General features: G+C 44.8%; 1 protein-coding gene across 1 annotated transcript; it reads left to right on the top strand.

Annotated features, from left to right (window-relative positions):
* The first annotated feature begins 218 nt into the window (after positions 1–218).
* Positions 219–23,083, top strand: LOC134088045 (sodium-dependent lysophosphatidylcholine symporter 1). Its single transcript, XM_062541941.1, has 14 exons — positions 219–428; positions 735–854; positions 2,002–2,126; positions 2,772–2,904; positions 3,208–3,286; positions 4,177–4,364; positions 8,513–8,603; positions 11,169–11,290; positions 11,535–11,618; positions 14,932–15,015; positions 15,914–16,026; positions 17,633–17,776; positions 18,569–18,745; positions 22,676–23,083. The coding sequence occupies exons 1-14, from the start codon at positions 360–362 to the stop codon at positions 22,710–22,712; spliced, it is 1,566 nt and encodes a 521-aa protein (XP_062397925.1). The 5' UTR covers positions 219–359; the 3' UTR covers positions 22,713–23,083.
* The last annotated feature ends 4,532 nt before the right edge of the window (positions 23,084–27,615 follow it).

Genomic DNA, 27,615 nt, shown 5'->3' with positions numbered 1-27,615 from the left:
CCGAAGCCCTCGACACATTTCCAAACCTAGGTGGCGCGCGGCCACTTGTGTGCACATCTCCTCGGTCAAACCAAATCCTATTTAATAATATCCCTGACAAAGTGAGCTGTGTCAACTAGTACATTTCTACAAAATGCCACATGAAAGCTAGTCGACATGCACTATGGGCTAATAAATGGTTAGTTCTGCTTGGACAGTGTGGGTTACCGCTTCGACTGATTGCGCAATGTATATTTGACGACAACGCACGGTTGCTGTTGAGATGGCAACGAGAGAGAGAGAGAGAGAGAGAGAGAGAGAGATGCTCCGCCTACATATAAAAGTTTCAACTTTTGTGTAACATTCTTAACTCCTCTGGAATGAGTAAAATGACAACAGATCTTGATGCTACTTGCGTCCCCGCTGAGGCTGGAGATGGAAATCGTAAGGTATGGTGGACTTGGGTGAATTTGGGCGAGGACTCTTAATTTTTAAACTTAGGATCTTATATCGTTTTAACAACTGGCTATAGCATGATGAAGATTTTAATTTAAAGTGATCGAAGTTGTTTTATTCTGAAGTGATAATTCTGTGGTTTTAGTTACGCTGACAAGTGGTGTAAGTTGTTATCAGCCATAAAATGTACCGTCTTTTGTAGCCTGCAACATGTAGCCTATTGGAGGAGCCGTACAAACTCTTAAGGCTGCTCAAGATGTAACCTAAAGTAGTCATCAATATGAGTCTTTATTTTCCAGGCTTCTCCTGGTATCCCTCTGTATAGAAAACTGTGCTATGCCATCGGAGGCATGCCATACCAGATGACAGGCAATGCGAAAGGCTTCTTCATGCAGATATTCTTACTGGATGTTGTGCAGGTTGGTGAGATTGACTAACATCACGTTGCCATTTGCCGACACTCTTCAAAGGTTGTGTTGGAGTTTTTACTTGCCAACAGGAAGCAGTGTATTACACAAAACCTCTGCAACACTTTTCTAAACCTTAGATTTGCACACTGTTTCTGAATGTCATGTCAATGTTGTACTTGCACAAAGTAGGGCTTTACTGTGATGCTCCAGGGAAGATACAGATGCAAGGCTTTTGCCAAAGAGAATTTCAAAAGCAGTTTAAATGACTTGTGTGTGGGAGGACAGTATTGATCAAAAGCTTTCACAAAGAGCCAAGTTCAATGTTCCCTATTCTCACCTGATCTCAGCGAGCAATTAGGCCTACAGAAAGAGCCAAGTTCCATGTGCCCTATTCTCACCTGATTTCAGTGCACAATACAGAAAGACAGGACAGAACAGCTCCAAACTGTGCACTGAGTGAGGGGAGGCTATAGCACATGCTGCCACAAGACGGGCGAGGACGGTGTGGTTGACCACTCAGTAGAACTCTGTGTTCCCTTTTCCCTCCAGACGAGATGCTGTGTTGTGTATGGGCTGCCTCTTATCATTTGACCGCTCTCCAAGCTCTCTATTGTCCACTCTTCACCTTAATTAAGTTCACTTCCTTCGGGGACCAAGTCATTGTTTGTCTTACATAGCACCAAAAATAGCATTCCAGTTAGCGACACCTCACACAGCAGCTCAAGACAGTTCCAGCCCTGCCTCTCTACTGCCCCATCACTTATCAGTGTGCTGGGATACGTGTGGGCGCAGTGTTTCCCACAGAATTTAATTCTATTTGTGGTGGTAGTGTGTTTGTGCGCAAATTTTGCGCAACGTACTTATGATGCTAACTGGATTTAATTGCGATTTAGACAGTTGTCAACAACTACAATCCTTGCTGGATTTTTTTTTATGTATTCTTTAAACATGCATGCATGTTTGTTGAGGCACAGAGAGGCTGCACAAAAGTGTGCATGGCTCTACAATGAAAGGATTTCATCTTGTTTAAGAAGTACAACATAAAATCATTGTGTGGTGGTCAGTGTTGATATTGTGGTGGGCCGCCACAAATAAGTCAATGTATGGGAAACACTGGGGCGTCATGTTTGATGTTCACGTCCTCGTCTCCGAGCAGATGAACCCGTTCAACGTGTCCTTCATCCTGTTCCTGGGCCGCGCCTGGGACGCCGTCACCGACCCGCTGGTGGGCTACGCCGTCAGCAAGAGCGGACGCACGCGCATCGGCAAGCTCGTCCCCTGGTGCGCACAACACACACATGCCAATAGTGCGCACAACACACACACGCCAAGCCTAGTGCGCACAACACACACACGCCAAACCTACTGTAGTGCGCACAACACACACATGCCAAACCTAGTGCGCACAACACACACACGCCAAGCCTACAGTAGTGCGCAGAACACACACAGTACATGCCAAGCCTACAGTAGTGTGCAGAACACACACATGCCAAACCTACAGTAGTGCGCACAACACACACATGCCAAACCTACAGTAGTGCGCACAACACACACACGCCAAGCCTAGTGCGCAGAACACACACATGTCAAACCTAGTGCGCACAACACACACACGCCAATAGTGCGCAGAACACACACATGCCAAATTAGTGCGCAGAACACACACATGCCAAACCTCGTGCGCAGAACACACACATGCCAAATTAGTGCGCAGAACACACACATGCCAAATTAGTGCGCAGAACACACACATGCCAAACCTAGTGCGCACAACACACACATGCCAAACCTACAGTAGTGCGCAGAACACACACATGCCAAACCTATGTGTGCTTCGGCAGTATTAAGCCATAACATATCAATATCAATATGGTGGTGATAATTGTGCTACGTGTTCACCTCACGCTTGTGTGTGTCCCTCAGGATCGTGTTCACGACACCCTTTGGGGTTCTGGCCTACGTCATGCTGTGGTTTACCCCTCACAACACCATGAGTCCATCCACAAGCTTCTGCTGGTATTTCTTCTGGTGTTGTCTGTTTGACACCTTCATGAGTGTAAGACCTTCGTGTGTGTGTGTGTGTGTGTGTGTGTGTGTGTGTGTGTGTAAGACCTGCCCCTCGTCACCATATACACTACATCCTGATGCCACTCTGTCTACTTACGCCAAGCGCTAAATCTCAACGCAACTCTTACCCTGTGGCCCACATGGCCAGTAGAGTATAGCCACTGAGTGTGTCCTCACTGCTCTGTTGCCATGGTAACAGAGCATGGTGCATTGGCGTGCTGTATTGCATCTTGTCTTCCTTCCTGGTTGCATCACCTTGGCCATAGGATGTCATCTTTTTGTCCCACCACAGTGCTATCACGTCCCCTACTCTTCCCTGAACATGTTCCTCGGTGGAGACCAGAGAGATAGAGATTCTGCCACTGGATACCGTAAGAGGCCGTTATTTCACGCTCTTGCCTTTGCCAGGTTTGGATTTCTGTCCAATAGTCCAGAGCAAAGCCATCGATTTCTCAAAGTTGTGACACTACCATTGACTCCCTGTACAAGCAATGGCGGCACATCCGGTATGTCATGGTCGTTGAAAGGAACTACTCAATGGGAGAATGAATGAATATCTCAGGTGTTATAATAAGACTTTTCTACATGACTTATGGTCGTGTGCATAATAATGCATTTTCATTGAGTAATATATGTATGTGAAAATGCAGTTTATAGTAATTTTCATTGAGTATTTACCGTAAATATTAATGCGATCGCTGCTGTCAATCCCGTAGTAAACCAGGGACCAAGGGAACTACTGAGTCTACCCACTAACCATGTGACCGCTCTAATCTGGCTTTAACATGGAAGTCAACGGCTGTCGCAACTTTGAGATATCGATGTCTTTGGTCCAGAGTAGGCATTGCCTGGTGTGATAGAAGATATGTATGTACTTCCTGTATCTGCTAACAGGAAGCATTAACAAGGAAGTGTTGGGCCCTTAAATGGAAGCTTCGGGGTTTTAATTTGAGTATGCATATGTATGCAAATCAGTTTGTAAATTCTGTTGCTTGGAATTCCTTTTCCCATTAATGGATCTCTCTCTCTGTTCTCCTTCTCTTTCCTCTCTCTCTCTCTCTCTGTTCTCGCTCTCTCCCCCTCCTTCTCTTTTCTCTCTCTCCCTCCCCATCTCTCTCTCTCTCTCTCTCTCTCTGTTCTCGCTCTCTCCCCCTCCTTCTCTTTTCTCTCTCTCCCTCTCTCTCCCCCTCCTTCTCTTTCCCCTCTCTCTCTCTCTCTCTCCCTCTCTCCCTCCCTCTCTCTCTCTCTCTCTCTCTCTCAGGGATGGGTATGGAGGTGTTTGCCACGCTGGCAGGTGCAGCCATCCAGGGGCAGATAGTGGGGGTGTACCACGCCAAGAGAGCGCAGGACTGCAGCCTGCTGAACCACAGCGATGCTCTGGGCCTCAACAGCTCGTCTCCAGGCGACAGCAGCGCGGCCTCTCGCCTCACAGACACCCTGCAGAACACCGTGAGTACAGCAGGGCCTTAACACACACACACACACACACACACACACACACACACACACACACCTGCAGAACACCGTGAGTACAGCAGGGCCTTAACACACACACACACACACCTGCAGAACACCGTGAGTACAGCAGGGCCTTAACACACACACACACACACACACACACACACACACACCTGCAGAACACCGTGAGTACAGCAGGGCCTTAACACACACACACACACACACACACACACACACACACACACACACCTGCAGAACACCGTGAGTACAGCAGGGCCTTAACACACACACACACACACACACACACACACACACACACACACACACCTGCAGAACACCGTGAGTACAGCAGGGCCTTAACACACACACACACACACACACACACACACACACACACACACACCTGCAGAACACCGTGAGTACAGCAGGGCCTTAACACACACACACACACACCTGCAGAACACCGTGAGTACAGCAGGGCCTTAACACACACACACACACACACACACACACACACACACCTGCAGAACACCGTGAGTACAGCAGGGCCTTAACACACACACACACACACACACACACACACACACACACACACACCTGCAGAACACCGTGAGTACAGCAGGGCCTTAACACACACACACACACACACACACACACACACACACACACACACACACCTGCAGAACACCGTGAGTACAGCAGGGCCTTAACACACACACACACACACACACACACACACACACACACACACACACACACACCTGCAGAACACCGTGAGTACAGCAGGGCCTTAACACACACACACACACACACACACACACACACACACACACACCTGCAGAACACCGTGAGTACAGCAGGGCCTTAACACACACACACACACACACACACACACACACACACACACACACCTGCAGAACACCGTGAGTACAGCAGGGCCTTAACACACACACACACACACACACACACACACACACACACACACCTGCAGAACACCGTGAGTACAGCAGGGCCTCAACACACACACACACACACACACACACCTGCAGGACACCAGTGAGTACAGCAGGGGCTTAACACACACACACACACACCTGCAGAACACCGTGAGTACAGCAGGGCCTTAACACACACACACACACACACACACACACACACACACACCTGCAGGACACCAGTGAGTACAGCAGGGCCTTAACACACACACACCTGCAGAACACCGTGAGTACAGCAGGGCCTTAACACACACACACACACACACACACACACACACACACACACACACCTGCAGAACACCGTGAGTACAGCAGGGCCTTAACACACACACACACACCTGCAGAACACCGTGAGCTGATGCACTGCTTCATAGCACACTATTGGTCTACATACACAAACACACACACACACACACCTTAAGGACACCAGTGAGTACAGCAGGGGCTTAACACACACACACACACACACACACCTGCAGGACACCAGTGAGTACAGCAGGGACTTAACACACACACACACACACACACACACACACACACACACACCTGCAGGACACCAGTGAGTACAGCAGGGACTTAACACACACACACACACACACACACACACACACACACACACACACACACACACACCTGCAGGACACCAGTGAGTACAGCAGGGGGCTTAACACACACACACACACACACACACACACACACACACACCTGCAGGACACCAGTGAGTACAGCAGGGGCTTAACACACACACACACACACCTGCAGGACACCAGTGAGTACAGCAGGGGCTTAACACACACACACACACACACTGCAGGACACCAGTGCTGAGTGTTAGAGTGGAGGAGATGGTGATACCCAGCCGTACCGCCTGTGTCCTGTCAGTCAGGAAGTGAAGCGTCCAACTGCACAGGGAGGAAGCGATGTTCAGGTGTCTGGGGCCCATGAGGTGCCTGGATGGCACTGTACAGGTGTTTTTCTCCTCCAGGTGAGACTGTACAGGTGTTTTTCCTCTCCAGGTGAGACTGTACAGGTGTTTTTCCTCTCCAGGTGAGACTGTACAGGTGTTTTTCCTCTCCAGGTGAGACTGTACAGGTGTTTTTCCTCTCCAGGTGAGACTGTACAGGTGTTCCTCTTCTCCAGGTGAGAGAGAGCAGTGTTCAAAGCAAATGCTATTGTATCGTCTGTGGACCTGTTTGACCTACACGCCAACTGGAGTGGGTTGAATGTAGAAGACAGGGAGGATGTAACATGACCTTTAGCTAAGGTGAAGGTCAATCTTTAACAGCGGTAAGAGCAACTGGATGGTGCTCATTACGGCAGCTCACTGTTGATCTCTTGGGGACTCTGGAATGATGCTGGACCTGTTGAGACATACAGGGAGAACAGACTACAGCAGGGAAGGATTAGACATGAAGGCCTCTACCTTGAGCACATGACCTTTGACTTGAGAACATGACCTCTACCTTGAGAACATGACCTCTGCCTTGAGAACATGACCTCTGCCTTGAGCACATGACCTCTACCTTGAGCACATGACCTCTACCTTGAGCACATGACCTCTACCTTGAGCACATGACCTCTGCCTTGAGAACATGACCTCTACCTTGAGCACATGACCTCTGCCTTGAGAACATGACCTCTGCCTTGAGCACATGACCTCTACCTTGAGCACATGACCTCTACCTTGAGCACATGACCTCTACCTTGAGCACATGACCTCTGCCTTGAGAACATGACCTCTACCTTGAGCACATGACCTCTGCCTTGAGAACATGACCTCTACCTTGAGAACATGACCTCTACCTTGAGAACATGACCTCTACCTTGAGAACATGACCTCTGCCTTGAGCACATGACCTCTGCCTTGAGCACATGACCTCTGCCTTGAGCACATGACCTCTACCTTGAGCACATGACCTCTGCCTTGAGAACATGACCTCTACCTTGAGAACATGACCTCTACCTTGAGAACATGACCTCTACCTTGAGCACGTGACCTCTGCCTTGAGCACGTGACCTCTGCCTTGAGCACGTGACCTCTGCCTTGAGCACGTGACCTCTGCCTTGAGAACATGACCTCTGCCTTGAGCACGTGACCTCTGCCTTGAGAACATGACCTCTGCCTTGAGCACATGACCTGTTCATAACTCCTTGGAGCTCGTTATCTGATGTTTGCTTTCAGGAAATTCAGGAGAGAGAGAATGAGGAGTGAGAGAGAGATAACGGATATCATGTTTTCAGCCATGCCACAGATCTTACCTGTGTGTGTCTGTGTGTGTGTGCGTGTGTGTGTCTGTGTGTGTGCGTGTGCGTGTGCGTGTGAAGAAGAGCAAAAGAGGAGTAGGCATGCTGATGGAATGTCAGATTAGAATTGAGAAAGATCCTTTGAGTGACCTTGTAACAGTTGAGCAGCTCTTCGCCTTTTCTCAGTGGAGATGGAGTCCCCTTTACACATCTGTTCTGAGTCAGTACAGTATATATAGTACTCACTGGCTTATTATCATATAGCAGAACACACATACAGTAGTACTCACTGGCTTATTATCATATAGCAGAACACTCAGTAGTTATAGTACTCACTGGCTTATTATCATATAGCAGAACACTCAGTAGTTATAGTACTCACTGGCTTATTATCATATAGCAGAACACACTGTAGTTATAGTACTCACTGGCTTATTATCATATAGCAGAACACACAGTAGTGGTCATTAAGTGCTAGTGCCTTTTGCTGGTAGAACCTGATGCATTGAAATGCAAAGAGTCATCTTAGAACTTGCGATGTGTGAAGTGCACAAACAGTTCCCCTGTGGCTTTTCTCAGTTGATCATTTCTGTCAAATGGCACCTCTCTGTCAGTTCACACCCAAGCGTAGCCTAGATACAGGAAGCACTGATAGACCATCAAACACACTGGGCACATTGAGCCATAGACAACAGCTGAAACTCAAAACGGAAACTGTTGATTATACTCAATAATTACTGAAATCTCAAGATTTACTTATATTAAAAATACGATAATAGTGACCTTTAGCTGATGGTAGTAGAATAATTAAGAGTATTACAGCGTAAATAAGCCTTTAACATTCTTATGGTGAATACCTGATCTGTATACTGACTCTTCTTCTCTCCATTTTGTCTCCAGCGGAGAGCCTATGTTGTTGCCGCGGTGATCTTGGCTGCACTGTATTTCGTGTGCTGTGTGGTGCTGTTCCTGGGAGTCAAAGAGCAGTTGGGTGAGTCCACTGAATCAGAGCAGTTGGGTGAGTCCACTGAGTCAAAGAGCAGTTGGGTGAGTCCACTGAGTCAAAGAGCAGTTGGGTGAGTCCACTGAGTCAAAGAGCAGTTGGGTGAGTCCACTGAATCAGAGCAGTTGGGTGAGTCCACTGAGTCAAAGAGCAGTTGGGTGAGTCCACTGAGTCAAAGAGCAGTTGGGTGAGTCCACTGAGTCAAAGAGCAGTTGGGTGAGTCCACTGAGTCCACTGAGTCCACTGAGTCAAAGAGCAGTAGGGTGAGTCCACTTAGTCACAGAGCAGTTGGGTGAGTCCACTGAGTCACAGAGCAGTAGGGTGAGTCCACTGAGTCCACTGAGTCACAGAGCAGTTGGGTGAGTCCACTTAGTCAAAGAGCAGTTGGGTGAGTCCACTGAGTCAAAGAGCAGTAGGGTGAGTCCACTTAGTCACAGAGCAGTTGGGTGAGTCCACTGAGTCACAGAGCAGTAGGGTGAGTCCACTGAGTCCACTGAGTCACAGAGCAGTTGGGTGAGTCCACTGAGTCCACTGAGTCACAGAGCAGTAGGGTGAGTCCACTGAGTCACAGAGCAGTTGGGTGAGTCCACTGAGTCACAGAGCAGTTGGGTGAGTCCACTGAGTCACAGAGCAGTTGGGTGAGTCCACTGAGTCAAAGAGCAGTTGGGTGAGTCCACTGAGTCAAAGAGCAGGGTTATGTGCAGTTGGAGGAGTCCAGGGAGTTCAGGGTGGACATGAAGTTCCCAATATTTGCAGGACAAGTTCTGTATAGTCACACAAGTTGGATCCATTTTAAGATGGGTCTGAAACATTATCTAGAGCATGGAAGATTTGGAAGGGTCTGCAAACTCTGCTCTTTAGCCATCCCACATGCCGTATGCTCTTCTGTAAGCCACAGAGCAGAGGTGGGACATGATCACACACATGTCTGATGATGATCCTTTGGGTAGGTGTTGAGGGTCCAAGAGAGGTCTTCAGAGATGTTGACACCCAGAAACTTAATCTTAAACCTCAGTCTATAGCTGTTGCACTATTCCCACTATATTATTATTTAATCTTAAACCTCAGTCTATAGCTGTTGCACTATTCCCACTATATTATTAGTTCATCTTAAACCTCAGTCTATAGCTATAGCACTATATGTGACCTTCCACGGCGAAATCATTCACAATGTCCAAATTTTCAAAATCAAAGTTATTACGTTTTCAGGAAGGGGCATAATCAACCTTCAAAACGATACCTATATCTAATGAATTGAACGTCATATTACTGAAATATAAACATTCAAAGGAGTTGAGTTCATCCTGTCATGCCAATAGAAAAACGGAGAAATCTGCCTCTGAAGTTAACCGTCGGCTCAACACTCACGAACGCTTTGTAAGGTCGCCGCTATTACAAGATTTACGGTACTTGTATCAACGACACAGCACACGGATGGCTTGGTGGTTGTCAATGAGTGCAATTACCGTAAATATTGGAATAGAGCGGCAAAAACGAGACACCTCTAACTTCCTGCTTCCTCTAACTTTCTCACCTCAACAAACTCACGTTTTTAGACTACAAAAGGTCAGTTTTTCGGCGAAATGTATTCACGGCCGTACAGTGTAGACCTCCCACTGTTTCAAAACACTTACAAAAAAAATTCCACGATTTTAGCACAAGTGACATAAATGGCCATTTTTCTCAGAAACGCCTGTTGCGACAAGCGACTGGTTTTGCCGTGGAACGACACATATTTATATTTAATCTTAAACCTCAGTCTATAGCTGTTGCACTATTCCCACTATATTATTATTTAATCTTAAACCTCAGTCTATAGCTGTTGCACTATTCCCACTATATTATTATTTAATCTTAAACCTCAGTCTATAGCTGTTGCACTATTCCCACTATATTATTATTTAATCTTAAACCTCAGTCTATAGCTGTTGCACTATTCCCATCCTCTTTGTCCAGTTGTACACTGTATATATATATATATTGCATCTTGCTTGTGCCTGTTGAGGTGTGCACTACCATGGCAACCTTGACAGGGACAAGGAGGCGGACATCCCCAGCCACCATCCTCCAGACAACTGCATTACCATATCCACCCATGGTGTCTATTGATTACCCTATCCACCCATAGTGTCAACTGCATTACCATATCCACCCATGGTGTCTATTGATTACCCTGTCCACCCATAGTGTCTATTGATTACCCTGTCCACCCATAGTGTCAACTGCATTACCCTGTCCACCCATAGTGTCTATTGATTTTCAAATGTACATACTGTATTTATTCTGATACACAGCCTTATTCTACTGGCCTTCATCCTATTCTTTTTGTTGTGTTTTTTACTCTTTTATGTTTTATTTGTTTAAGTGTTGTACTTTGAGAGCAAATATTCTAACTCCTGGTTTGTTTACCCAAGCCTGGCCAATAAAGCTGGTTCTGACTCTGATTCTGGGTGGTCAGATTTCACCCTGGGTAGCTCCTCTGAGGCTGTGTGTGTGTGTGTGTGTGTGTGTGTGTGTGTGTGTGTGTGTGTGTGTGTGTGTGTGTGTGAGCAGCTCCGCTGAGTAAGCTGGACCGTATGCAGGTGCCGTACCTGACGGGGATGCGCATGGTGTGGAGACACACCCCCTACGTCTGGCTCGTCTTCGGATTCCTCTTCTCCTCGCTGGCTTTCCAGGTCACAAGCATTATGCCTCTCTGAGAGTGTGTGTGTGTGTGTTACCTCTGGTGTGTGTGTGTGTGTGCGTGTGTGTGTTGCCTCTGGTGTGTGTGTGTGTGTGTGTGTGTGTGTGTGTGTTAATAGCTCTGGTGTGTGTGTGTGTGTGTTTGATGTGCAGCTGTCTCAGGGTAACCTGGCTCTGGTGTGTGTGTGTGTGTGTGTGTGTTAATAGCTCTGGTGTGTGTGTGTGTTTGATGTGCAGCTGTCTCAGGGTAACCTGGCTCTGTTCTGCACCCATGCGGCTGGAATGGGGAAGTACTTCCAACACCTCGTCCTCATCCTCCTGGTGAGTGTGTGTGTGTGTGTGTGTGTGTATGTGTACTTCCAACACCTCGTCCTCATCCTCCTGGTGAGTGTGTGTTTGTGTGTATTCCCAACACCTTGTGTTGCTGGTGAGTGTGTGTGTGTGTGTTCCCAACTCCTCATCCTCATCCTGCTGGTGTGTGTGTGTGTGTGTGTGTGTGTGTTCCCAACTCCTCATCCTCATCCTGCTGGTGTGTGTGTGTGTGTTCCCAACTCCTCATCCTCCTGGTGAGTGTGTGTGCTGCTGGTGAGTGTGTGTGTGTGTGTGTGTGTGTGTGTGTTCCCAACTCCTCATCCTCATCCTGCTGGTGAGTGTGTGTGTGTGTGTGTGTTCCCAACTCCTCATCCTCCTGGTGAGTGTGTGTGCTGCTGTGATGCCAGTGCTGGATCGATGGACCAGGGCAGACATGTGGGGTGGAGAGTCCAGTATGTTTGAAGTGTGAAGGTGATGATGCACAAGTCAGATGAACAGACGTCGTTCTCACACTAGTCACTATGTAGCTCTGGCAAAGCAGCAGCATGTGTTTGTGAGAAAGCTAGCGGCCCTTAATTCAGCGTCTGCTCTTCTGTTATCTCTTCCCTTGCAGGTCAAGAGTACCTGTTAGCTCGCTCACATAGCAGTCTAGAAGCCAAACTCACTGATGCTTCTTAATTAGTTGTTATGTTTGTGGCATGGGACTTGTAGCCTGTGGCTCTGGAAGACACACACACACACACACACGGCGTATGGCGTATGCAACCCAAACATGGCGTATGCATGGAAATGAGGCGCATGCACAGGCAGATCAACTCCATCTGTCACTCAGGTCCTCCAGAGATACGAGCCACAGCTGCTCAATTCCCATCTAGGAAGTCATCCCGCTGGACTTTAGACGCATACCAACAACTAGCCTTCAATAACACCACCACGGCATGCTGCACAGCCAGACAACTGCACAGTTTGCTGTGAAAATGCCAAATGACAGATATGTTCTGGCAGTCAAGTAAACCAATGAGAGCATGCGTGTTCAACAGATGTATTAGATCTTAATGCGTGTTCATATATTATATCTTAATGCGTGTTCATATATTATATCTTAATGTGTGTTCATATATAGATCTTAATGTGTGTTATTAGATATTAATGCGTGTTCAACAGATATATTAGATCTTAATGCATGTTATAGATCTTAATGTTCAACAGATATATTAGATCTTAATGCATATTCAACAGATATATTAGATGTTAATGTTTGTTCAACATATATATTAGATCTTAATGTTTGTTCAACAGATATATTAGATCTTAATGCATGTTATAGATCTTAATGCATGTTCAACAGATATATTAGATCGTAATGCATATTCAACAGATATATTAGATGTTAATGTTTGTCCAACAGATATATTAGATCTTAATGCATATTCAACAGATATATTAGATCTTAATGTTTGTTCAACATATATATTAGATCTTAATGCATACTCAACAGATATATTAGATCTTAATGTTTGTTCAACATATATATTAGATCGTAATGCATATTCAACAGATAGGCCTATATTAGATGTTAATGTTTGTCCAACATATATATTAGATCTTAATGCATATTCAACAGATATATTAGATCTTAATGTTTGTTCAACAGATATATTAGATCTTTATGTTTGTTCAACAGATATATTAGATCTTAATGCATATTCAACAGATATATTAGATCTTAATGCATATTCAACAGATAGGCCTACTAGGGCAGTGCCCGTGCAATGTTTTCCAAGAAACATGTTACCCAATGACGTTGATGCAGGTAGATCATGTTAGATTGGTGATGATGTAGAATCAGGCCCGTGCAGTTAGAGCTTTTTACTGTCTTCGCAAAGTAAAAAAGTGAAGGGGAAAGGCGTTTGAGTTGCAGCTAATGGCAATATATTAGACACATGTTACATATCCGTGCGTTTTTGCTGTTGTTGGTAAATTATAGTCTAAACTTAACCGCATGACCATGGCCATATGCCAGTGCTATGAACTCGGAGTGATGTTTGAATGAATGTTATGCCTGTAGCCGATGTCCAGATAGAGTGAAGAGCCGCTGTTAAATGCAAATTTTAACAGAATGCTACCGACGTGTGTGTCGGCCTGATCAGGCAACAGAAGCGCTAGGCAACCGTGATTGTTGAGTAGCCTAGCTATATGCAACGTTACGTGACTGTAACAGCCTGGTGCATGTGACTGTAACAGCCGGGTGCATGTGTGTCAGACTCAGCATGTTTATCCAACATGAACAATCTTGAAACGGTCCGTTGTTTACGTGAGACATAGTAATTTCCATGATTGGCAACGTGAGTGTCAGCGAAATGGTCTTTTTTGTTTCTATGCTGGAGTAAGTGAGAGTGAGGGGGAGTGGCTAGTGCGAGAGTGGTAGAATTGTGGGATTGCGGTAGAGTTGTATTTCGCTTAATTTAACGATATCTTTGTCATTTGTTGTCCAACAACAACCAAACTTCGCACTGCACTCACGCATGGCATTAGCAATACCCGTGTCAAATTTTAGGTCAGTGGGATGAGCGGTTCGAGAGTTATGCGTGGGACAGACAGACAGACAGAGTGACACACAGACAGACGTTCCTTGCTTTAATAGATAGATAGATATTAGATCTTAATGTTTGTTCTACAGATATATTAGATCTTAATGCATATTCAACAGATATATTAGATCTTAATGTTTGTTCAACAGATATATTAGATCTTAATGCATATTCAACAGATATATTAGATCTTAATGCATATTCAACAGATATATTAGATCTTAATGTTTGTTCAACAGATATATTAGATCTTAATGCATGTTCAACAGATGTATTAGATCTTAATGCATATTCAACAGATGTATTAGATCTTAATGCATATTCAACAGATATATTAGATCTTAATGCATGTTCAACAGATATATTAGATCTTAATGCATGTTCAACAGATATATTAGATCTTAATGCATGTTCAACAGATATATTAGATCTTAATGCATATTCAACAGATATATTAGATCGTAATGTTTGTTCAACAGATATATTAGATCGTAATGTTTGTTCAACAGATATATTAGATCTTAATGCATACTCAACAGATATATTAGATCTTAATGCATATTCAACAGATATATTAGATCTTAATGCGTGTTCAACAGATATATTAGATCTTAATGCATGTTCAACAGATATATTAGATCTTAATGCATATTCAACAGATATATTAGATCTTAATGCATATTCAACAGATATATTAGATCTTAATGCATGTTCTGTTGCACTTGTTCCAGACCTCGGCCACCTTGTCCATCCCGCTGTGGCAGATGGTGCTGGTGAGAGTGGGCAAGAAGACGACCATATTCATCGGCCTGTCCGTGAGTCTACTGTCCCAATCTGGAGATTCAAAAGACTGGGCCTTAGAATGGCTCACTGACGATGGTGGGGGATCACAAGTGCAAGGATCACAATGAATACGACTCCTTTGCTAGAATACTGGTGTGGGAATTCAGATGTAGTTCTAAATCCCCATCTGGCCAGAGGGGGCGCTGCTCCACTGTAATTGCTAATAAAGCTTCATTAAAGTGGAACTTCACCCCATAACTCCACCCACTTCACATTTCTGAAAAAGGCTTTAAAAATGGGCAGGACGTTTTTGAATTTGGAAGGTAGTACAGCACTGCTGCAGCCAATCAACCATGGTGATTTTGTGTCAATCTGGGAATGAGTGCTGCAGACGGCTTATCACAGGTAGGCTAATCAGGGCAGCAGGTGTTGGGGCGTTTCATTCCTAATTTGTAACGACCCGGTGACGTAGTCTCGGCAGAAAAGTGCAGGGCTACGTCAGCATTCCAATAGCATTTTGGACAAAAATGCCATGGCATGTTTCAACCTGTAGAGGGCGCAGAGAGCTATATCTCCAATACAAAATCATACGAAAAGAAACACGATTTTTGTCAATATTAACCCCGGTAATAGTATACAGTAGGTCACCACTTATGAGTAATTCCAATCAATCAACAGCTCAAAAAAACATATTTTAGGGTGCAGTTACACTTTAAGACTGATGCATATTTTGAAGGGTGTGCATCTCTCCGCTACAATACGGTTAAGAAATACGTTTTAATACAGAACGATTCGATGCAACCATGACACTATGTAGGCTTATATGGTCCCAAAATGCAATACAGTTCTTAATATTTGTTTAATTTCCAAATGTATTTTTCATTGTATAGTAGGCCCATCTAATTAAGAACTCTCTCTCGCTCTGTCCAGTTCTACATGCCGGCCTTGGCCGTGATCGCCAGCGTGAAGAGTCAGCTGGTGGTGTTCATTCTGATGTCCATGCTGGCTGGCTCTAGTCTTGCTGCACTCTACCTGTTACCATGGTGAGTTGGTGTGTAGCTGTGTTACCATGGCGAGTTGGTGTGTAGTTGTGTTACCATGGTGAGTTGGTGCACTCTACCTGTTACCCTGGTGAGTTGGTATGTAGTTGTGTTACCATGGTGAGTTGGTGTGCTTTTGAAGTTGTGGGAGTTCATGGTGATGGCTAAAAGGATCGCTTCATAGGAGAGTTCTAGGGGAAGGTGTCTGGACTTCATCTGGCTTGTGCGTGTACACATTGCATGACAGTTTTGGAAGACTGAAGAAACACTCTCCAGTTATCTGGACATATGAGAATCCTTTAATTCAACCTCTTCAATGCCCGTTTCATGTCCTCATTTCGGGGAATAAGAAAGTAGGTTTGTGTGGATTTAGTTCAGTATTGTCAACACTGGAACAAGCAACTTCATCTGGTAAGCACTAAGCCTCTCTAGCGTAAAGGACAGGAAAGCACAACTGATAACATGAAGTTCCCCTGTAGCTGCACGCTAAGGGCGCCGCGGGGGAAGTCCGTCACAAGGAGTAAATATGTAAACAAGAAGTAAATATGTAGAGGCCTTGCAGCAAGCAAACATTAAACACAAGGCTTGTTTTCAAACACAGTGTTGCCTATTAAGGCCCCACTCACACTGGCACGGGTCACTTGCACCAGGCCGCTTCTCTCCCACTCACACTGGGCACGGGTCACTGGTACCCACTCACACTGGCACGGGTCACTTGCACCCACTCACACTTGCACCGGGCCGCTTCTCTCCCACTCACACTGGCACGGGTCACTTGCACCCACTCACACTGGCACGGGTCACTTGCACCCACTCACACTGGCACGGGTCACTTGCACCCACTCACACTGGCACGGGTCACTTATACCCACTCACACTGGCACGGGTCACTGGTACCCACTCACACTGGCACGGGTCACTTGAATCGTGCTAGAGAACGCTTCTCTCCCTCTCTTGGTCCGCACTCACGCTGTATATTATCAGGGGCACGGATAAGGGCACTGTGCCCGGGTACTGTACGGAGCGATCACACTGGTCAAACGAACCGGACTTTGGGGTTCAAGCGCACTCGGGTGCGGTACGCATGGCACAGTGTAAAATGTGTGATTATGGTGCAAGCACAGTGGCTAGAATCCTCACTGCAGCTCAGTTACTCCTCAGTCCAAGCACAAGCACAGTGGCTAGAATCCTCACTGCAGCTCAGTTACTCCTCAGTCCAAGCATGTCTCGCTGTGACCGGTAGGAAGGCGGAGTTAGATATCCCACATATATGCAGGACACGTGTGTGTCTGGGCAACAGGAAGAGAGAAGGGCCGGTTCCTCATCATCTCGCTCCCTCAGGCTGTGTGCTGGCATGAGGGAGACACCGAGAGAGCTTCATGTGTTTTCCATTACAGACACTTGCTCATTCCTCATGATTTATCACGTTGCTATGTGACGCTGTCCTTTTGTCACAAGTCAGTGTAGTGCATTCCAGTTTGTTGTTATGGCCACCAGGTCGATGTTGCCAGATGTGGTGTTGTCATGGCCACCAGGTCGATGTTGCCAGATGTGGTGTTTTTATGCCACCAGGTCGATGTTGCCAGATGTGGTGTTTTTATGCCACCAGGTCGATGTTGCCAGATGTGGTGGACGACTTCAAGCTGAAGAACCCAGCCTGCTCAGACCTGGAGCCCATGTTCTACTCGTTCTTCGTCTTCTTCAACAAGTTTGGAGGCGGCATGGCGGCAGGAGTCTCCACACTAGCTCTTCAGTGAGTACTGCACATACCACTGACAGGCTCTTCAGTGAGTACTGCACATACCACTGACAGGCTCTTCAGTGAGTACTGCACGACTGACAGGCTCTTTAGTGAGTACTGCACACACCACTGACGTGTTCTTTAGTGAGTACTGCACCACTAACGGGTTCTTTAGTGAGTACTGCACACATCACTGACGGGTTCTTTAGTGAGTACTGCACCACTGACGGGTTCTTTAGTGAGTACTGCACACTGACGTGTTCTTTAGTGAGTACTGCACACACCACTGATGTGCTCTTTAGTGAGTACTGCACCACTAACGGGTTCTTTAGTGAGTACTGCACACACCACTGACGTGTTCTTTAGTGAGTACTGCACACTGACGTGTTCTTTAGTGAGTACTGCATCACTGACAGGTTCTTTAGTGAGTACTGCACACACCACTGACGTGTTCTTTAGTGAGTACTGCACACACCACTGACGTGTTCTTTAGTGAGTACTGCACACTGACGTGTTCTTTAGTGAGTACTGCACACACCACTGACGTGTTCTTTAGTGAGTACTGCACACACCACTCACTCATTCTCACCCTGTCTCTTCCTCTTCCTCTCTGCAATGTCTTACATTTTTGTTGTAAAAAAAGGTGCTCGTTGTTCTATGGTTTTACTGTATTGTTTTTATCTTTGTGAAGCACATTGGGTTGCCACTGGGTTGAAGTGGTATAAATTAAGCGTGATCAGTCGTCCCTAACACCGAGCCTCTCTGCCAGCTTAATCATTTCACAATGTTGTTCCTCATTCTTAGTTTTGCAGGCTACAAGCCGGGGGCGTGCCAACACAACGAGGTGGTGATCACGACGCTGCGAGTGCTCTCTGCCCCCATGCCCATCGCTCTGATCGTGGTGGGCATGGCCCTTTTCTACTTCTACCCCATCAACGAGAAACGGCGGCAGGAGATACAGTGTGCCCTCAAGCAGGCTGCGTGAGTACATTTGAGCTAAACAAATTAATATGGCAGAACAGACAGTTAAATATATTGATATGGCAGAACAGACAGTTAAATATATTGATATGGCAGAACAGACAGTTAAATATATTAATATGGCAGAACAGACAGTTAAATATATTAATATGGCAGAACAGACAGTTAAATATATTGATATGGCAGAACAGACAGTTAAAGGGGAACTTGGCAACTATTTCAACTGCATTAACCTGTTTAGAAATCATTTGGATGATTAAATGACCCATTCTGGTGAAAATGGAGACTTTCCCCGCTTCCCCTAGCATCCCCAGGCCGAAAACCAGCCTTGCAACACAGGGACTTACTGTCCCGGTAAGAGAAGTGAGAAACAGGAAACGTTGTTTCTTACCTTGTAACTTTGGAAACTTTGTTTCTTACCTTGTAACATCCACATTGTTCTTCTGAACTTATGCTAACCGTTTCGCTAGCTTGTAAACAAATCCATGTGCTTTATCGTTACTTTTTTCCACAGTTGATAAGAAATAGCATGCACACTTTCTCCAGCAGAGGGGGAAATATAGCTAATCCTGCCAAGGGGGGCTTTAAATATGTTGATATGGCAGAACAGACTGTTAAATATTTGAATATGGCAGAACAGACAGTTAAATATATGAATATGGCAGAACAGACAGTTATATGAATATGGCAAAGCACTGACGGACTCTTTAGTGAGTAGGAGCAGGCTGTGTGAGTGCATTCAGACCCCGACCGCCCTATAAGTGCACTGCGCAAGTTGCGTAACGCCCCGCAGATGAAAAAGTAACCCTGGAGTAAAAACAACGAGGATCTATTCACGGTAGTTCACAAGTTCAAACTTTTGATTGAGAGTTTTGAGCCATTTTTTGCATTATTACTGAAAGCTAAAGTGGCAGCTTGTACATCCAAAAGCAAAAGCTGTTTTGCAGCACTGACATAAATGACGATGCTCAAAATACAATGACACGTCTGTGGTAGTGAGGTGAGGGTTTCTACAGACACACTGAGGTATTGTAAACTCTAATGACGTCTGTGGTAGTGAGTGAGGGTACTGACACACTGAAGTATTGTAAACTAGAGGGTTTCTACTGACACACTGAAGTATTGTAAACTAGAGGGTTTCTACAGACACACTGAGGTATTGTAAACTATAATGACGTCTGTGGTAGTGAGTGAGGGTTTCTACTGACACACTGAAGTATTGTAAACTCTAATGACGTCTGTGGTAGTGAGTGAGGGTTTCTACTGACACACTGAAATATTGTAAACTAGAGGGTTTCTACAGACACACTGAGGTATTGTAAACTATAATGACGTCTGTGGTAGTGAGTGAGGGTTTCTACTGACACACTGAAGTATTATAAACTAGAGGGTTTCTACTGAGACACTGAAGTATTGTAAACTCTAATGACGTCTGTGGTAGTGAGTGAGGGTTTCTACTGACACACTGAAGTATTGTAAACTCTAATGACGTCTGTGGTAGTGAGTGAGGGTTTCTACTGACACACTGAAGTATTGTAAACTAGAGGGTTTCTACAGACACATTGAGGTATTGTAAACTAGAGGGTTTCTACAGACACAGAAAGAGGAAGAGGCTTGTGATAGGTTAATGTACCATGAATGTGAGGTAATGGGACCCCATTTTTGTATACATATTAAAGCAAGAAGAGGAGTCGTTGTTGTTTATGACTACATCTGAACATATGGTGGCCATCTTTAGAGGCTGGGAACCACAAGTATCTCAGTAGATATTCAAAATATCTTCCCCTGGTGTTTTTTGATTGGTGCAATGACGAGATCTTCTGTTTGAACTCATCATGTGGTCATGGTTACTGTCTCCGTGGCTTTGAAATGGAATGTCCATGAAATGATTCCATCCACACCCAAAACAGAGAAGGGCTCTTGTTCCTGCCAAGTGGGTCACAGGAACCCTACAGCACAACTACGGGGCTGCGTTAACATTGCACTTTAGACGTCTGTGTTTGTGTTTTACATTTGTCAGGAAATAAATATGTCATGTGTCTAAAATCATAGACAGATAGATAGATAGATAGATAGATAGATAGATAGATAGATTATTATTGATCCCCAAGGGAAATTCAAGTCAATCATGGCATAGTATGTGTGAAGCCAGTAGACTGGAAAGCTGCTGTTTCGCTGGTGAGGGCCAAAGTGGAGCCTATAAGTAGTATAGTAATAACTATAATAAGTGTAGTTATATAGTCCTCTGATCCCATGAGGGAAATTCGGTCTCTGCATCTTCCTTGTCACTTGGTTTAATGACACATGTTTAGACGGTATCAGCCTCATCATTGTGAAACCTCTGGTTCCTTGGTGTCATTTGGCTGCAGCCATGATGGCATGATCTCGGGTGTTGACGCCACAAATTACAGTTAGAGTGTGGAGATGTGTGCACGATTATATCTGCATGTACTTGAAATGAACCGGCAAAACACACACACCCTGCAGACTAGTCCAGGCAATGTGTATGTTCTGTTTACAAACTTGAGGCAATGCGTACGTTGTGTTTACAGACTCAAGGCAATGTGTGAGCTCATACAGGTTTAGTGCTATGGGGTATCCATTGGTTTGAGATGCAGTTTTGATTGCCTAAGGTCTATATTGCTAAGGTCTATATATAACCTATATTGCTTTTATTTTACCTTTCAAATTGTGCCTTTGCTTTATGGACTTTTACAATAGACCAGTCTCACAATATGATTCTTTATTATACGGCTCTTCACAATGCAAGTAGAACGCTCCATTGACTTGAATGGGATTTCCCAAAGTTCTACCGGTCATTATTTTCTGATAGAGGACCTCTGAAAATAATAATGACCGTTGTCAATGGCAACAGAGTTTGTGCTTCTAATTCAGGTCTTTCTTTCATATCACTCCGCAATGGAATTTCGTTGAAAGTGAAAGACAGCTAGTAGACGTTGCCAAGCAAGTCTGTGTGGCAAATATTTATTTTGTTAGCGGAAGCCACGAAACGGTAGCTAAGTCATTGCTAAAGACACATTGTCGTAAGTTTCTTTTCTCATTATTATTCTGTAATAGACCAGTCTACCCACATTATTACTCAGTGGCGTAGCCTATGTCACTAATCCCTTCAGAAGTACCTCTGGTGTTTTGACTTTTCAGTAATATATATATATATTTTGTGAGGGTATTTTTGTATGCTTAAATGACTATTTACTTGAATTTTAATTGAACAGTTTGTTACATTTCATGAGACAATATTTTGTAGTTTGTTGCAAAATGTAGTTTGATGTATTTGTGCCCACCTCTGGCTGCACTGTAAAACTGGCTGTTGTTTCCACCATTGCCTGATCCACTCTTTATGTAGGCTATCTGCCACATCATAGTTACCCACACGTTGCGCTATTGACTCAATTCACTGTGTACTTTCACTTCCCTATTTAGTGATGGCACATTTGTGTCTGGTGGTCTTGGAAAGTTTGCTATGCACTGCAGGTATGCTGACAGTGTGAGCAGCAGTGGAGGAACACGGCAACAGCGCTTTACTGCAGCGACATCTAGTGGACATGTGCAGAATAACACACTACGGTCCACTTCTCTTGGCTGAACTAGGAAGTGTTGCATTTAGCTAGTTGAGTCTGAAATGATGGATAGATAGATAGATAGATAGATAGATAGATACTTTATTGATCCCCAAGGGGAAATAGATAGATAGATAGATAGATAGATAGATAGATAGATAGATAGATAGACAAATAGATACTTTATTGATCCCCAAGGGGAAATAGATAGATAGATAGATAGATAGATAGATAGATAGATAGATAGATAGATAGATACTTTATTGATCCCCAAGGGGAAATTCAATAAACGTCTAATGAATAAGTGTAGCAGTAATGTAATAAGAACGTTGCTTCTCTTGTTGCCTAGCAATGGGGCCCCGGTGACAGAAGACTTCCCCCTCTGAAGACAAATGAGCTCCATGGAGACCACGTGGGCATTTCATCATGTTTTTTACACTGTAACAGCAATGAATAGTGACAGCTGGTGTTAGCCCAGTGTTGGTCTAACATTTTCACGATATGGCTCTCTTTAGATGATGGTAAAAATGTAATATCTGAGAATTTATTATTGTGGCCTAGTGTATTTACTAAATGTACGATATGATTTTATATGCATAGGAAGTTACTTTATGTTGTAAGTCGCTTTGGTTAAAAGGTGTCAGCCAAATGTAATGTGAAGTAATGTAATAATGTAACAAGTGCACAGCAGGGAGAAGGAGCATTGAAATGTTTAAGAATGTGAGATTTAAATATATAAATATATATATTATTTTAATGAGTATCCTGTTTTCATTCATGTACTCAGAAATGAACTCTCCCGATTGGCTGGTCTTCTCTTTAGACCCTGTGTCTTTGGCACAGCAGTGCTTCCTGTTGGACGTTCTCTTTCGGCCATCTATTCCTACACAACTCTTCTCCTCTATCTGTTCCTACACAACTCTTCTCTATCTGTTCCTACACAACTCTTCTATCTGTTCCTACACAGCTCTTCTCCTCTATCTGTTCCTACACAACTCTTCTCCTCTATCTGTTCCTACACAACTCTTCTCTATCTGTTCCTACACAACTCTTCTATCTGTTCCTACACAACTCTTCTCCTCTATCTGTTCCTACACAACTCTTCTCCTCTATCTGTTCCTACACAACTCTTCTCTATCTGTTCCTACACAACTCTTCTCCTCTATCTGTTCCTACACAACTCTTCTCCTCTATCTGTTCCTACACAACTCTTCTCTATCTGTTCCTACACAACTCTTCTCCTCTATCTGTTCCTACACAACTCTTCTCCTCTATCTGTTCCTACACAGCTCTTCTATCTGTTCCTACACAGCTCTTCTCCTCTATCTGTTCCTACACAACTCTTCTATCTGTTCCTAAGCAACTCTTCTCCTCTATCTGTTCCTACACAACTCTTCTATCTGTTCCTAAGCAACTCTTCTCCTCTATCTGTTATACACAGCTCTTCTCTATCTGTTCCTAAGCAACTCTTCTCCTCTATCTGTTCCTACACAACTCTTCTATCTGTTCCTAAGCAACTCTTCTTCTCTATCTGTTATACACAGCTCTTCTCTATCTGTTCCTACACAACTCTTCTCCTCTATCTGTTCCTACACAACTCTTCTCTATCTGTTCCTACACAACTCTTCTCCTCTATCTGTTCCTACACAACTCTTCTCCTCTATCTGTTCCTACACAACTCTTCTCTATCTGTTCCTACACAACTCTTCTCCTCTATCTGTTCCTACACAACTCTTCTCCTCTATCTGTTCCTACACAGCTCTTCTATCTGTTCCTACACAGCTCTTCTCCTCTATCTGTTCCTACACAACTCTTCTATCTGTTCCTAAGCAACTCTTCTCCTCTATCTGTTCCTACACAACTCTTCTATCTGTTCCTAAGCAACTCTTCTCCTCTATCTGTTATACACAGCTCTTCTCTATCTGTTCCTAAGCAACTCTTCTCCTCTATCTGTTCCTACACAACTCTTCTATCTGTTCCTAAGCAACTCTTCTTCTCTATCTGTTATACACAGCTCTTCTCTATCTGTTCCTACACAACTCTTCTCCTCTATCTGTTCCTACACAACTCTTCTCTATCTGTTCCTACACAACTCTTCTCCTCTATCTGTTCCTACACAACTCTTCTCCTCTATCTGTTCCTACACAACTCTTCTCTATCTGTTCCTACACAACTCTTCACCAGTCACACAGCAGTGCAGTATTCACCACTCACACTCACACAGCAGTGCAGTATTCACCACTCACACTCACACAGCAGTGCAGTATTCACCACTCACACAGCAGTGCAGTATTCACCACTCACACAGCAGTGCAGTATTCACCACTCACACAGCAGTGCAGTATTCACCAGTCACACAGCAGTGCAGTATTCACCACTCACACTCACACAGCAGTGCAGTATTCACCAGTCACACTCACACTCACACTCACACAGCAGTGCAGTATTCACCAGTCACACAGCAGTGCAGTATTCACCACTCACACTCACACAGCAGTGCAGTATTCACCAGTCACACTCACACTCACACTCACACAGCAGTGCAGTATTCACCAGTCACACACTCACACAGCAGTGCAGTATTCACCAGTCACACAGCAGTGCAGTATTCACCACTCACACTCACACAGCAGTGCAGTATTCACCACACACACAGCAGTGCAGTATTCACCACTCACACAGCAGTGCAGTATTCACCACACACACAGCAGTGCAGTATTCACCACTCACACAGCAGTGCAGTATTCACCACTCACACAGCAGTGCAGTATTCACCAGTCACACAGCAGTGCAGTATTCACCACTCACACAGCAGTGCAGTATTCACCACTCACACACTCACACAGCAGTGCAGTATTCACCACTCACACAGCAGTGCAGTATTCACCACTCACACTCACACAGCAGTGCAGTATTCACCAGTCACACAGCAGTGCAGTATTCACACTCACACAGCAGTGCAGTATTCACCACTCACACTCACACAGCAGTGCAGTATTCACCACTCACACTCACACAGCAGTGCAGTATTCACCACTCACACAGCAGTGCAGTATTCACCAGTCACACAGCAGTGCAGTATTCACCACTCACACTCACACAGCAGTGCAGTATTCACCAGTCACACAGCAGTGCAGTATTCACCACTCACACTCACACAGCAGTGCAGTATTCACCAGTCACACAGCAGTGCAGTATTCACACTCACACAGCAGTGCAGTATTCACCACTCACACAGCAGTGCAGTATTCACCACTCACACAGCAGTGCAGTATTCACCACTCACACAGCAGTGCAGTATTCACCACTCACACAGCAGTGCAGTATTCACCACTCACACTCACACAGCAGTGGTGCAGTGTTCAGCTTCAGCCCATGTCTGCCCACTGTTTGTGCTGAATAGTCAATTATTTCAGCCATGAAAAGTACATCAGGGTTTCTTCTTCCAGCATTCTGCTAATGAAGCTTGGGTGTATGACGTCATTTACATTTTAAAAGACGTTTTAAAGTAAATAAGTGACTCTAAAAAATCAAACACCACGTAATGCGTCATGTCTTTGCATCCCCTTTCGAAAACAACATTCAAATGAATTGACAAAAAATTATACTCTGAGAAAAGGGGATTTTGAGGGGTATAGCTCCATAGACCTCCATTCATTCTGCACCCATTCTTTTTTTTTTTTTTTTTAATATATATTTTTTTGGCCTTTTTGCCTTTATTAGTATAGGACAGTGAAGAGGTAGACAGGAAACAAGTGGGAGAGAGATGGGGGGGATTGGGATATGACCGCAGGCCGGATTCGAACCTGGGTCCCCATGGGCACTCAGACCCGTAAATGGTATGGGCGCTGTAGCATGCTGCACCACAGCGCCCCCCATTCTGCACCCATTCTGCACCCATTCTGCACCCATTCTGCACCCATTCTGAGCGCGTCTAATGGAACCAGCGTGGAACTGCAACCATTTCAAAACCGGAAGTATAACGACAGTGGCAGTTCTCTCCTTATTAAAATATGGGTGCCTCTCATTTGGGCTTTTATACGTCCTCCCTCGCTCCTCAGGCCTCGATCCTCACTGATCGACATAAAGAATGATGGGGCGAAAACAATGGGATAGCCTATCCACTGTTAGTTATACACTAATCCAGCGAAACACGGAAGTAACACAAAACCGCCATTACTGCGTGCCTGGCTGCTAAGAAATTAGCTCGTTGGTTCCATAGGCGGCTGTTGCAGAAGTTAGCTGTCATTAATACACGTCTTAATACCTTATGGTGTTAATAAATTACCTTCATTGGTAAGTTTTGGTACAGTCTGACATCATTGATCCAATGTTCCCTTTCACCTGACATTTTCATTCATTAGCAGTCCTCTAGTTAGACATTCTCTGGCAGGATGCTTTCATTGAAAAGCACAGACAAGTGTCACTCGTCACACTCGCAGGCACGCAGTAATGGCGATATTCAAGATGGCAGCGCCCATAAAGTTCGCGCTGGATTAGTGTATAGATCAGTGGGAACGCCCCTTGAGGATCGAGCATCGAGGATGCTGCAGGATGTGTGGTTGGAGAATGTGATAGTGACGTCAGGTCGGACACCTCGAGGTACAAAACTTCCGCACGAGTCTCCGAGCATAAAATCCAACCCGACCTAGCGTTCATGTCATTTTTCCGCTATCAGAGGTCAGAAATTTCCGAAGGTCCGATGTGCATGAACGCACTATTAGTTTCAGTGACAGGAATTCTGAATGTGCCAGCATTAACCAAGAGATTTTGGACAATGCTCCCAACTTTGTGGGACGTTTGGGGATGGCCCCTTCCTGTTCCAACATGACTGTGCACCAGTGCACAAAGCAATAGGTGCATTCGAGTTCGGAAACGGCTGACTTCGGCTGACTGCATACGTCAACGAGAGCTTGAGTGTCACCGGGAGGGGCTAAAGTTTTAGGTGCAGATGGTCCCGAACACGATTTTGCAAATTTGACAGACGTGATTCGAGTGAGACCTCGCGGGAGATATCGCGGAATTTGTGTGCATTAAATACAGTATTTAACTTTCATTGTTACTCATTAAAACGAGCATGATGACTGACGAAATAAAGTGATATGAAGTAGTTTAAATAAACCACTGTTATCATACAGTTACAGGCCTGCATTGTAGCAAATTAATTAAATATCAAGTGTTTTCCGTGTGTATATGTAACCAACAGCATAAAATAGCAGAATATCAAAACCTTTTCAGTAGGCTAGCCTACCGCTGTTCCAGAAATCACAAATAAGAAGGTATCCCTTC

This window comes from Sardina pilchardus, chromosome 7 (assembly GCF_963854185.1).
Source record: "Sardina pilchardus chromosome 7, fSarPil1.1, whole genome shotgun sequence".
Taxonomy (NCBI): Eukaryota; Metazoa; Chordata; class Actinopteri; order Clupeiformes; family Clupeidae; genus Sardina; species Sardina pilchardus.
The sequence above is the reverse complement of the archived record's forward strand: the minus strand, read 5'-3'. Positions and strand labels throughout refer to the sequence as shown.

What these genes read in the sequence shown, in the direction of transcription:
- LOC134088045 (XM_062541941.1), top strand. Translation starts at nt 360, where the DNA reads ATGAGTAAAATGACAACAGATCTTGATGCTACTTGCGTCCCCGCTGAG. An exon ending in ATCGGCAAGCTCGTCCCCTG is followed by an intron (nt 2,127 to 2,771) that starts GTGCGCACAACA and finishes TGTGTCCCTCAG; the next exon opens with GATCGTGTTCACGACACCCT. An exon ending in TCTCCTCGCTGGCTTTCCAG is followed by an intron (nt 11,291 to 11,534) that starts GTCACAAGCATT and finishes TTTGATGTGCAG; the next exon opens with CTGTCTCAGGGTAACCTGGC.